General features: G+C 40.5%; 1 protein-coding gene across 4 annotated transcripts in view; it reads left to right on the top strand.

Annotated features, from left to right (window-relative positions):
- The window catches only part of PECR (peroxisomal trans-2-enoyl-CoA reductase), a 40,960-nt gene that overhangs the window by 15,246 nt on the left and 12,137 nt on the right, over positions 1 to 13,577 (top strand). The window contains exons 3-6 of one of the 4 annotated variants that reach the window (XM_065526052.1): positions 235 to 400; positions 6,464 to 6,545; positions 7,908 to 8,030; positions 12,751 to 12,847. In XM_065526052.1, coding sequence (XP_065382124.1) covers positions 235 to 400; positions 6,464 to 6,545; positions 7,908 to 8,030; positions 12,751 to 12,847 — 468 coding nt within the window. Of the gene's footprint in view, positions 1 to 234; positions 401 to 6,463; positions 6,546 to 6,722; positions 6,923 to 7,907; positions 8,031 to 12,750; positions 12,848 to 13,577 lie in introns of those variants that run through there. The other 3 variants (XM_005574223.4, XM_074010026.1, XM_045367675.2) reach the window with 3 other exon arrangements.

Raw genomic sequence — 13,577 nt, 5'->3', positions numbered from 1 at the left:
TATCTTGTCGTCAAAATGACAATTTTAGCTTTGTGATGTGTGGGTATTGGGTGCTGGTACATTATTCGTTGATGTAGGAGTTTTAGGGTTATTCATTGCTCCATGTTCATTCATTGTGGTACTTGGAGTGACTGTTCACTGTGAGAGATTGCAAACTCTGTCTAGAGCAATCAATCAGGCCAGGTAGCAGGTTAGGCTAGTAAACTTTTAGTAACTTCCAATGTTCTTCTTTAGGTGAATAATTTGGTCAAATCCACCTTAGATACTTTTGGTAAGATCAATTTCTTGGTGAACAATGGAGGAGGCCAGTTTCTTTCTCCTGCTGAACGCATCAGTTCTAAGGGATGGCATGCCGTGCTTGAGACCAACCTGACGGGTACCTTCTACATGTGCAAAGCAGGCAAGTACCATCAGTATCCACAAGTCACCATGTCTTTATTTAGAGATCTCAGGAATCCTATGAGGGACTCAGAAACCCCATGTCATTAACATTTCTTGCCTAGATTTTCTCACTTACAACATAGGAATGTAAATTGGTACATTTCAGTATAGTAATTTGGCAATATTTATAAAATGTGGATATCCATCAATCTCATCATTTTATTTCTTGGAATTTATTATGAGGAAATTATTAATGATCTGTACATAGATTTAGCTATAAACTTGTTCATAAAATTGGCGAAAACTCTCACACTTATTTTGTTTTTAAGAAATGAATCTATTAAATCTTTTAGCAGAACCAATTAATAAATTCAGAGAGAATACCAGAGACAGAGTCTGTATGCTCTCTAACAACTAATTAGCATGCATGTATAGTCTTTGGATTAAAGGTTGTGTTTTGTGGGTTGTTAGTACTGAACTCCTGAGTTGGGTAACTCAAGAGATTCTTTTTTTTTTTTTTTTTTTTTCTTTGAGAAGGAGTCTTGCTCTGTGGCCTAGGCTGGAGTGCAGTGGCCTGATCTCAGCTCACTGCAAGCTCCGCCTCCTGGGTTTACGTCATTCTCCTGCCTCGGACTCCCGAGTAGCTGGGACTATAGGCGCCCGCCACCACGCCCGGCTAGTTTTTTTTTTTTTTGTATTTTTTAGTAGAGATGGGGTTTTACCATGTTAGCCAGGATGGTCTCGATCTCCTGACCTCATGATCCGCCCGTGTCAGCCTCCCAAAGTGCTGGGATTACAGGCTTGAGCCACCGCGCCCAGCAAGAGATTCTTTAAAAACTACCCAACTCTTTCTTATGATGAAAAATACAGATGAAGTACAACCCTAACTCAAAGGGTCTTCATGCCAACCTGAATTAGGCTTTATATTCTTAGTGTCTACAAGTCAGAGGTCTTGCAGACATCTCTACCTGTCTAGCAGAATCAAGCTCTGTATAAGTTGCGATACAAGCTGGGTCATTCCAGTAACATGAGTTGATTTTTCTCACATAAAAAGTCCAGGTTGGTAGTCTGAGGATTACATGGTAGTTTCATAATCATTAGGGACTGAGGATCCTTCTTATTGCTCTACTGTTCTTGACCTGTGGTTTCCATTGCATGACTGAAGAGGGCTGCTCCAGTTCTTGCTATCAAATGTGCATTGCAGACAGCAGGAATGGGGAAAAGTGTAATGCTCACCCATTCCTTTTATGGGCACCATCTGGAAGTAGCACCATGATGTTTGCTCACATTCATCAGCTAGAATTCAGTTAAATGATCATACCTAGCTGTAAAAGAAACTGGGAAATAGAGTCCTTAGGTGGGCAGCTATGTGCCTAATACAAATTCTATTTCTGTGGAAGAAAGGGAGACTGAGTATTGGGAGACAACTAGTGGTCTCTAACCCAAGCTGTATAGCTCGGTGCTTTCACTCCTTGTAACAAGCAAATCAGCAATGTCTTACCAATCCAAGATTCCTTGCTAACCACTGTCAATTAAAAGTCTACAGAATTGAAATTCAGCAATAATTTTTATTAGCCAAAACTGGCTTGTAAAGAGTACAGGCCGGCCGGGCATGGTGGCTCATGCCTGTAATCCCAGCACTTTGGGAGGCCGAGGCGGGCGGATGACCTGAGCTCAGTAGTTTGAGACCAGCCTGGGCAGCACGGTGAAACCCCGTCTCTACTAAGATACAAAAAAAAAAAAAAAAAAAAATGAGCCCGGCATGGCAGCATGCATCTATAGTCCCAGCTACTTGGGAGACTGAGACAGGAGAATCTCTTGAACCAGGGATGCAGAGGTTGCAGTGAGCCGAGATTGCGCCACTGCACTCCAGCCTGGGCAACAGAGCGAGGATCCATCTCAAAAATAAAAAATAAAAATAAATATAAATATAAATAAATAAAAAGAATACAAGGCCTATTATTTTTGCTTTTACTTATTTGGGGCTTTTAGTTTTTAGTTTTCATAAGTTATATTTTTCTTTTTTCTTTTTTTTTTCTTTTGAGACAGAGTCTCACTGTGTCACACAGGCTGGAGTGCAGTGGCATGATCTCTGCTCACTGCAACTTCTGCCTCCCGGGTTCAAGAGATTCTCCTGCCTCAGCCTCCCAAGTAGCTGGGACTACAGGCACACACCACCACATCTGGCTAATTTTTATATTTTTAGCGGAGATGGGGTTTCACCATGTTGGCCAGGATGGTCTCCATCTTCTGACCTTGTGATCCACCTGCCTCGGCCTCCCAAAGTGCTGGGATCATAGGCATGAGTCATTGCACCTGGCATGGCTACTAACCACCATGCTCGGCTAATTTTTTTTTTTTTTTGTAGTGCCAGTGTTTCCCTATGTTGCTGAGGCTGGTCTCAAAACTCCTGGGCTGAAGCCATCCATCCGCCTCTGCCTCTCAAAGTGCTGGGATATAGGTGTGAGGCACTGCTCCCGGCTGATTCCATTTCTGATCTTTGCCCAATTTACTTTCAGAACTGGAAGATGTACAATGATGATTTAAAAAATTTATGCCTTATTTATTTATTAATTGGCATTCTTTTATGAAGATGAGTTTTTCCTTGTTTTCTCACCTCCCTATCCCCATCTCCTAAGCATTACTGTCGATGAATGGAATTTATTTTTATTCAGTATTTCTAACCCATTATTGTCATTGTCTTTCTGACATTCTAGTTGTCTGGCTGATCTGGCTTCTGTATCTTTTTGACATGGCTCAGACCTGTTTCTCCAAGAAGACCTAGTTCCCTTTACTAGGGAATCATAATTGTTGTTTGCTTATTTATTTATTGACTTTTTGGAGACAGAGTCTTCCTCTGTCACCCAGGCTGGAGTATAGTGGTTCAAGGCTGCATAGCCCATTGCAGCCTTGAACTCCTGGGGTCAAGCAATCCTCCCTGCTTCAGCCTACCGAGCAGCTGCTACTATAGGCACATGACACCACGCCTGGCTAATTTTTAAATTTTTCATAGAGACAGAGTTTTTCTGTATTGTCCAGGCTGGTCTTGAACTCCTGGGCTTAAGTGATCCTCTCACCTGGACCTGCCAAAGTGCTGGGATTACAGGTGTGAGCCACCACTCCTAGCCGGGAATGATTTTTAGAAGGTGAGATTTGGGTGCTACATGTGTTCACTACTACTGCGTTATCATTTCTTCTAGACATTTTCAGAACTAGGAAATAAATAAATATATGAATATGGTGGTATTTGTCCAGAAGCAGAAAGTCTGTATAGAATAATTTAAATAAATGGTTATTCTTCTTTCTTGTGCTAAAAACAAATGGTTTTATATAGTTTTCAGTATTTGATATGATATGGAAAATATTGCTTTATTTATTTTTATTTCCAAACTTTTCTTGGCTATTCATGACCATTTACTCTTGTTTTCTTTTTTTTTTTGAGACGGAGTCTCTGTTGCCCAGGCTGGAATGCGGTGGTGTGATCTTGGCTCACTGCAACCTCTGCCTCCCTGGTTCAAGCAATTATCCTGCCTCAGCCCACGGAGTAGCTGGGATTACAGGCACGTGCCACCGTGCCCTGCTACTTTTTGCATTTTTAGTAGAGATGGGGTTTTGCCATGTTGGCCAGGCTGGTATTGAACTCCTGACTTCAGGTGATCCATCCACCTTGGCCTCCCAAAGTGCTGGGATTACAGGTGTGAGCCATCACACCAGGCCCATTTATTCTTTGACATGAATTTTATATTCAAGCTTCTTCCTCAGAAATCCTGGGGAAATTTGATTGGAATTGTGTTAAATTTAATAACTTGGAAATAATTGACATGTTTAAACATAGAATCTTTCCATCATAACATATCTTTTCATTAATAAAATATTGTTTATATCTTTTGGCAAAGGTTTGTGGTTTGAATCACATAGATCACTTTAAATTAAGATTATATGCCTAGATATATTTCATGGCTATTGCTAGTTTGAATGGACTCTTTTTACACTTTATTTTTCAGCTGGACTATTGTTGGTTTATTGAAAACTTATTTTTTTCAAATTTATCTTCTAGCTTTAACTGATAATTTGCAGCTTTATTTAATAGTTTGTCAAACTAGTTTCGGGTTTTCTAGGTATATGATCGTATTGTTTAAAAATAACTATTGTATTTCATTGGGCCAAAGATATAATTAATTGTGAAATTCACCATCATTCTATATACATTAAGAAAGTAAAAACACTGCTATTTATAATTGTGAGATACCACCAACTGTAAGGCATCCCAAATTTAGCAATGTGAAAATAAGGTGAAAAAATTGTCTTAGATTTCGAATATGTTGTATTTTATGTCTTCTTTTCTACTGGCTTTACTTTCTTTTTTCTGTTGTATATTATGAATTGGTAAAAACTCACAGGGAAGCAGTCGGTAATAATGGTAAGGTATTCTTATTTTTGCTTAAGCCCTTAATAGGATTGAGTATTTAATTTTGTCTGATCTTTAAATTCTAAGAATTCGGGGCCAGGCGCGGTGGCTCAAGCCTGTAATCCCAGCACTTTGGGAGGCCGAGACGGGTGGATCACAAGGTCAGGAGATCGAGACCATCCTGGCTAACACAGTGAAACCCCGTCTCTACTAAAAAATACAAAAAACTAGCTGGGCGAGGTGGCGGGCGCCTGTAATCCCAGCTACTACTCGGAGGCTGAGGCAGGAGAATGGTGTAAACCTGGGAGGCGGAGCTTGCAGTGAGCTGAGATCTGGCCACTGCACTACAGCCTGGGCGACAGAGCGAGACTCTGTCTCAAAAAAAAAAAAAAAAAAAAAGAATTCGGGTTTCTATTGAAGAGAGACTGGAGATACATCTCTAGCATTATCTTGATTTGTATGAGTAGAATTGGTGCCAAATATCAAGTGGAGCTTCCAGCATATATAAATCATAAAATATTTAACAATGAGGCTAACAAAAGAAGTGTAAGACTTGTATGCTACAAACTGCCAGACACCGCTGAGAGAAATCAAAGAAGATTTAAATAATGTAAAGATATTCAGTGTTTATGGGTTAGAAGTTTCAATATTGTTAATGTGTTAGTTCTTCCGAAATTGATCTGTAGATTCAGTGCAATCCCTGTACATTTTTGCAGAAATTAACAAACTGATCCTACACTATATATGGAGATGCAGAGGGCCCAGAAAAGCCAAAACAATTTTGCCAAAGAAGAAAGTTGGAGGACTTAACGCTTCTTGATTTCACAGCTATTTCTTGATTTTAAGACAATGTGGTACTGACATAGGATAGATGTATAGATCAACATGATTAGTCATTAGGGAAATGCAAATAAAAACTCCAGTGCGATACCACTTCACACCCACTAGAGGGCTATTATGGAAAAATCAGACAGCAAGGGTGTATGTAAACTACATCCCACATGCATTCCTGAGAGTAATGTAAAATGGTGGGGACACTTTGGAAAACCATTTGGCAGTTTCTTTAAAAGCTAAACAGAGTTAACATATGACCACACAAAGATTTGTATTCATAATTGCCCCAAAGAGGAACTATCCAAATGTTTATCAGCTGATAAGTGGATAAATAAAATATGGCATATGCACATAACAGAATACTACTCAGCAATCAGAAAGGAACTATTAACACATTGCAACATGGATGAACCTCACAAACATGATTCTAAGTGGAGGAAGTTAGACACAAAAGACCACATATTGTATGATTCACTTTACATGAGATTTTCAGAAAAGGTAAAGGCAAATCTAGAGAAACAGAAAGATGAGTGTTTTCCTGGGGATGGGTTGAGCTGCAAATGGGTGTGAAGGAACTTTTTGGGGTGATGGAAAGGTTCTAAAGTTGGATTGTAGTAATGGTTGCACAACTCTGTGTGTATTTATTAAGTCATTACATTGCACACTTAACGTAGATGAATTTTATGATGTGTAAATTTTACCTCAATCAGGCCTTTTTATAAGGAAATGTAAATGAACATGTAAAACATAAACCAAACAGGCACTGTGCTGAAACAAGGTATCAGGAGGAGCAGGACACTGTTTAAAAATTTAGTGATCGAGTTTGCCTCTATCCTGCAGTTTACAACTCCTGGATGAAAGAGCATGGAGGATCTATCGTCAATATCATTGTCCTTGCTAAAGTTGGATTTCCATTAGCTGCGTAAGCATTTTTATACTGTTTTCGTCTTTGAGTTTTGTTTTCTGAATGGGGGAAGCGGGATAGGGAACATTTCTTAAATCAAGATCATTAATACCTTTAATGAGTTGTGATCCTAATAGTTAGCATTTTCTTTTAATTGAACTTAAAATTGAAGTTAAATTTCAAAGTTTTATTTATTATTTATTGAACTTAAAATTCAAAGTACTTCTAAAACATTCCCGTTCAGATTCAGACTGCCAGATTCAGACTACCTAGTCATGTGTTCACCCATTAACCAAAAACTGTAGAAATGAGGTTGCTCTGATGTGCATGGTCAGCCTGAGGAATGAGGAACTGCGGTCATCACCACTTGGACATGCACTGAGAACAGGCAAGAGGTACTTCCTCAGGTGGAAATCAATGTGATGTTACTAAAAACAGAGTAAAAAATGGTGTGCAGGCCATTGATACCACTATACCTTCTTTTCCTGCTCATTATTCTTTACTAAACATATTTACCTATTTTAGCATCTTGGAAGAAATAATTCAGATTGTAGGTTCTTTCTGGCATTTCCCATTCCTCACAGGCAATTACTGTTGATAGTTTTGGGGGCATGTCTTTTTCCTACATTTTAACAAAAAATTTAGGATACTTTAAACACTATTCTGTATCTTGATTTTTCTCAAATGAAGCAAATATCCTGGAGATATTTTCTTACCCAAATCTAAAGAGATTTCTTCTTTTTTTTATGACTAATATGCCACTTTATAAACCATAAGTAAGGAATGATTTATGTAACCATTTCCAGTTGGTGAGCATTTGGGTTGTTAATACCAAAACCCAACTAAAAACCTGCAGTAAGTAACATTTTATATACATCAGATGGTGTGTGGCCTAAATTGCAAGAAGTATATTTGCTAAGTCCAAAGCCAAATGCCACTGTAATTTTAAGAGATATTGCCAAACTGACCTTTGGAAAAGTTGTAGTTCCTTTATGAGTGAAATTTATCCTCCTTCATGCATATGTAAGAAGTAATGAGAGTTTCTTTGCTTAAAATACATTTTTGAAATGAAATCAGTGGCTTTTCTGATATTCGGTTGGAGGAAAAAACACAACTTGTCTTTGCTATGGAAAAGACAGTCTTTGCTGTGGAAATATGTTTCAGATATTTCTTGCTTTTATTCTTTAAGAATCGTTTCCTTTTCCAATGGCTTTCACACTTTTGACCATGACTCATAGTAAGAAAAAAATTTTACATCTTGACCTAGAGAACACATACGTGTATGTGTGTCTATAGGCAAAACAAAATTCGTGAAGGAAACCTATTCTTACTATCTATGTGCCTCTGATTCTTTTTTTCTTTCTTTTCTTTTTTTTTGAGATGGAGTTTCGCTCTTGTTGCCCAGGCTGGAGTGCAATGGCACGATGTTGGCTCACTGCAACCTCTGCTTCCTGGGTTCAAGCGATTCTTATGCCTCAGCCTTCCGAGTAGCTGGGATTACAGGTACCCACCACCATGCCCAGTAATTTTTTGTATTTTTAGTAGAGACGGGGTTTCACCATGTTGGTCAGGCTTGTCTCTAACTCCTGACCTCAGGTGATCCACCCACCTCAGCCTCCCAAAGTGCTGGGATTACAGACGTGATCCACTGCACCTGGCTGACATTTTCAATTTTATTGTGGTCTGCTCTGTTATATTTTCTTTTTTGCACTTGCTGCTTATTACTTGCTAATTTTATTTCACTATTATCATGGTGTTGTAATTTGAGATTTGGAAGACATAGGTTTCGGTGTCCTCTACAATAGATGAGGAGGGTGAATGTCAGAGATTGAGCACTCCTTTGTTTTAAATTTGAGCTCTCTTAAGAGACAAATTGAAACTGTTGGCTGTCACTTGTTTACTTGACCGGTATAGGTACCTGCACAAGGTACATCTGGAAATACTAAAATGAATCAGATGCCGTCCACACTCTGAGGGAGTCACAATTAGTAGGGGAGCAAAGTATGACAATAATCAGCCAGAGAGAGAAGGTGTTGGATGTTCCAGCAAAGGTATTTGCAAGTGTGCAAGCAGGGGCACAGAGGAGGGCAGCATCCTGGCAACATGTCTCGAAGGTGAACTCGAGTTTGGTGACATAGGAGGAGGAGAAAGGAAGCCAAGTCAATGAGACATTTACTATGTAAAGACGCAGAAATTTGAGACATTATGGCGCTTTTGGGAACTACAAATAATTCATTGTGATGATGGGTGGTGCGGCCAAATGGAAATTAATAGCTGGGAACGGAGTGGGAGTCAGAAAAGGCCTTAACTACCAGGGAGAGGAGTTTGAACTGCGTCAGGGCTTCCTACACTAGAGCCTGTGGCCCTGGGGCTCTGGGGCTGTGCATCCAGGAGGGCGCCTAAAGCCGCAGGATTATCACAACTAAGGCATTTACTTGGAGGATCTTTTTACTCTTAATGGTTGAGAAGGAAAACATTTATATTCAAGTATGTATTACAAAGAAAAGCTCAAGAATGATGAGGATTTGGGAGTCATGGTTTGGGAGAGCATCATCTAGTTGTCTTTATGGGGAATATTTATATACTAGGTTTAGCCTATTACAAGTTGTCTTTTCTTTTCTTTTCTTTTTTGATACGGAGTTTCGCTCTTGTTGCTGAGGCTGGAAGTGCAATGGCACGGTCTTGGCTCACCACAACCTCAGCCTCCTGGGTTCAAGCGATTCTCCTGCCTCAGCTTCCCGAGTAGCTGGGATTACAGGCATGTGCCACCATGCCGGGCTAATTTTGTATTTTTAGGAGAGATGGGGTTTCTCTATGTTGGTCAGGGTGGTCTCGAACCCCTGACCTCAGGTGATCTGACCACCTTGGCCGCCCAATGTGCTGAGATTACAGGCGTGAGCCACTGTGCCCGGCCTATAAGTTGTTTTTATATTAAATATCTTTTTTCTTTTTTTTTTTTTAAGACAGAGTCTTGCTCTGTCACTGAGGCTGGAGTGCAGTGGCGCAATTTCTGCTCACTGCAGCCTCTTCCTCCCGGGTTCAAGCAATTCTCCTGCCTCATCCTCCCAAGTAGCTGGGATTACAGGTGCGTGCCACCATTCCCGGCTGATTTTTTGTATTTTTAGTAGAGGCGGGATTTCACCATGCTGGCCAGACTGGTCTCGAACTCCTGACCTCGTGGTCCGCCCACCTCAGCCTCCCAAAGTACTGGGATTACAGGTGTGAGCCACCGCACCTGGCCTACATTAACTATCTTTGAATAACCCCAAATTTATTTTTTAGCTAATGACTAACTTACAACATCCGTGACTGTAGAATTTGGAATATCTTGTGAAGTTCACCATAATGGAATTTGACATATTTCACTCTTATTTTGATTTTGATTAATTTTTCCATTGACAATAGATATTTATTCTTTCAGAAAAGAAGTCAGTGGGGCTGGGGGCAGTGGCTCACACCTGTAATCCCCGCACTTTGGGAGGCTGAGGTAGGCAGATCACCTGAGGTCAGGAGTTCAAGACCAGCCTGGCCAACATGGTGAAACCCCATCTCTACTAAAAATACAAAAATTAGCCAGGCATGGTGGTACACATCTATAATCTTAGCTACTTGGGGGGTTGACGTATGAGAATCACTTGAATCTGGGAGGCGGAGTTTGGGCTACAGAGTGAGACTGTGTCCCCGCCCCCGAAAGAAAAAACAACTTAGTGACCTTATTTAACCTACTATCTCAGTTATTTCTTTCTTTTCTTTTCTTTTCTTTTTTTTTTTTTTTTTTGAGATGGAGTTTCACTCTTGTTGCCCAAGCTGGAGTGCAATGGCACGATCTCGGCTCACTGCAACCTCCACCTCCTGGGTTCAAGCGATTCTGCTACCTAAGCCTCCTGAGTAGCTGGTATTACAGGCGCCTGCCACCACGCCCAGCTAATTTTTTGTATTTTTAGTAGAAATGGGGTTTCACCATGTTAACCAGGCTGGTCTCGAACTCCTGACCTCAGGATCTGCCCACCTCAACCTCCCAAAGTACTGGGATTATAGGCATGAGCCACCACACCCGGCCTATCTCAGTCATTTCTTTCAGAAGAATCTAAAGGCCATCCAAAGAGAACCAGGAGAAAAACTATGCCAGGAAGTAACTTGAAAAACACAAGTTTAGCAGTTGACAAGTGTGGATTAAAAATACATATATATTTGCTGATTTCTTTAGTATCTTTTCAACATTCTGATTCCTTCCATTTTTGGGGGAAGCCAGAGATTGCATTTTTAAGAGGCAATAGAGAAGGTCTTTTTCTACAACCTTAGATAACACAGGCACTGAAAAAAAAATTACACAAGTATAGGTTGAGCATCCTGATCTGAAAACTCAAAATCCAGAATGCTCCAAAATCTGAAAATTTCTGAGCACCAATAGGATGCTCAAAGGAAATGCTTTTTGGAGCATTTCAGATTTTGGATTTTCAGATTAGGGATGATAAACAAGGTAGTATATGCAAATATTCCAAAATCTGAATGGATTTGAAATCCAAAACACTTCTGGTTCCAAGCGTTTTGAGTAAGGCATACTCAGTTTGTAAAATGTTCAGTTGAGGCTCGGCACAGTGGATCATGCCTGTAATCCCACCACTTTGGGAGGCTGAGGCAGGCAGATCACCTAAGGCCAGGAGTTTGAGACCAGCCTGGCCAACATGCCGAAACCCCATCTCTACTGAAAATACAAAAATTAGCCAGGTGTGATGACGCACGCCTATAAACCCAGCTACTCGGGAGGCTAAGGCAGGAGAATCGCTTGAACCCGGGAAGCAGAGGTTGCAGTAAGCCGAGATCGTGCCACTGCACTCCAGCCTGCGTGACAGGGAGACTCTGTCTCAAAAACACAAAAAACAAAAATAGAGCCTTCGTGAACTGTGAGACAGTTGGAGTCTCTGAAAGAGAAATGAGAAACAGGGACAGAAAAAAATTTGAAGACACTGTGGGTGAAAATTTTCCAAATTTGATTAAAAACTATAAACCTATAGATCCAAGAAGCTCAATAAATCCCAGTGCAAATAACATGAAGAAAAGTGTACAAGGCACATGATAACCATATTGCTGAGAACCAGTGCTGAAGAGAAAATCTTTTTTTTTTTTTTGAAGAGAAAATCTTAAAAGCAGCTGGAGGAAAAAGACACATTGTAGACAGAACAGATTTCTCATCAGCACCAATGCAAGTTAGAAGTCAGTGGTGTAACATCGTTAAAGTGCCAACAGAAAAAAGCATGCAAACCCGGAATTCTGCATCCATTGAAATATCTTTCAAAACCAAAGATGAATTAAAGACTTTTTCAAACATAGAAAATCTGCAAGAATTATCACTAGCAGACCTATGCTAAAATAAATGTTAAAGGAAGTCCAACAAGATTTACTAAATAATGTGTTTTTTACCATGTGATTTCAAATGCCTTTGATTGGAAGAATTTTCCTAATTAGTTGTATAAGTTAATTTTCTCACATTAAATTATCCTATATTTGGTTTTGAGGATCTTGTAATTAGAAATTCTAAGCCATAGTGTCTATCTACACAAGACCCCATACTTCATTTATTTTTGAGATGGAGTCTCATTCTGTTGCCCAGGCTGGAGTGCAGTGGTGTAATAACAGCTCATTACAACCTCCGCCTCCCAGGTTCAAGTAATTCTCCTGCCTCAGCCTCCTGAGTAGCTGAGATTACAGATGCCTGCTACGATGCCTGGCTAATTTTTGTATTTTTAGTAGAGATGGGGTTTCACCATGTTGGCTGGGCTGGTCTTGAACTCCTGACCTCAGGTGATCTGCCCGCCTCAGCCTCCCAAAGTGCTGGGATTATAGGTGTGAGCCACTGCACCTCGCCACCTTTGTTATTTAAAATTGATTTTAAAAACAACCACATGCTTGAAATCCTGAAAATTACCGATATGTTTTCCTTTATAATCAAAGTTCTTGAAAGTATTCCTCTTGCATAGTGATTTGAGGAGCCTTATCTGGGTCTATGCCATGTGAGAGTTGCTTGATCATCAGCTGTGGCTTGGATTTAATACTGAAGGACATAGTTTTTTCTTTGTTGTTTAGACAGAAGCTCAACAAGACAGACTCCATAGGAAGAAGTCTCTGGTGGAATTGTCAGGTAGTTGGCATACCTGCCAGCTTGGTGAACCAGAGAAATACTCAACAGAAGCTGATTGTCATGTTTATGTTTTGTCTTTCAAAGGCATTCTGGAGCTGCAAGAGCAGGTGTTTACAACCTCACCAAATCTTTAGCTTTGGAATGGGCCTGCAGTGGAGTAAGGATCAATTGTGTTGCCCCTGTAGGTAAACGATCTATATTGAAGTTTATTGACAAATTATGCTTCTCTGATTCCATTTGTGGTGTTGATAGAGGTATTTGGTAATATGCAAGTGTAGCATAAAAGATTGACTTTAAAACATAGATAAAATGAGAAAGTCTAATTTTCTTTTTTTTTGAGATGAAGTCTCACTCTGTTGCCCAGGCTGGAGTGCAGTGGTGTGATCGTGGCTCACTATAACCTCCACCTCCGGGGCTCAAGTGATTCTCGTGCCTCAGCCTCCTGAAGAGCTGGGACTACAGGCACACGCCACTACCCCGGGCTAAGTTTTGTATTTTAGTAGAGATGGGTTTTCACCGTGTTGCCCAGGGTGGTCTCGAACTCCTGAGCTCAGGAGATCTGCCGCCTTGACCTCTCAAAGTGCTGGGATTAGAGGCATGAGCCACTGCACCCAGCCCAGAAAGTCTAATTATCATTACAGAAGTACTCTTTGATTTATAGCCAGATTGTCAAGAATGTTAAACAAGTGATTCTCGATTCTGGGTATTTTTTTTTTTAGAAGGAGTCTTGCTCCGTTGCCCAGGCTGGAGTGCAGTGGCATGATCTTGGCTCACTGCAACCTCTGCCTCCCGGGGTTCAAGTGATTCTCCTGCGTCAGCCTCCCAAGTAGGTGGGACTACAGGCACTTGCCACCACCCCCGGCTAATTTTTGTATTTTTACTAGAGACGGGGTTTCACTGTGTTAGCCAGG

Source organism: Macaca fascicularis, chromosome 12, assembly GCF_037993035.2.
Source record: "Macaca fascicularis isolate 582-1 chromosome 12, T2T-MFA8v1.1".
Taxonomy (NCBI): Eukaryota; Metazoa; Chordata; class Mammalia; order Primates; family Cercopithecidae; genus Macaca; species Macaca fascicularis.
This window is presented reverse-complemented; position numbering and strand designations above follow the sequence as displayed.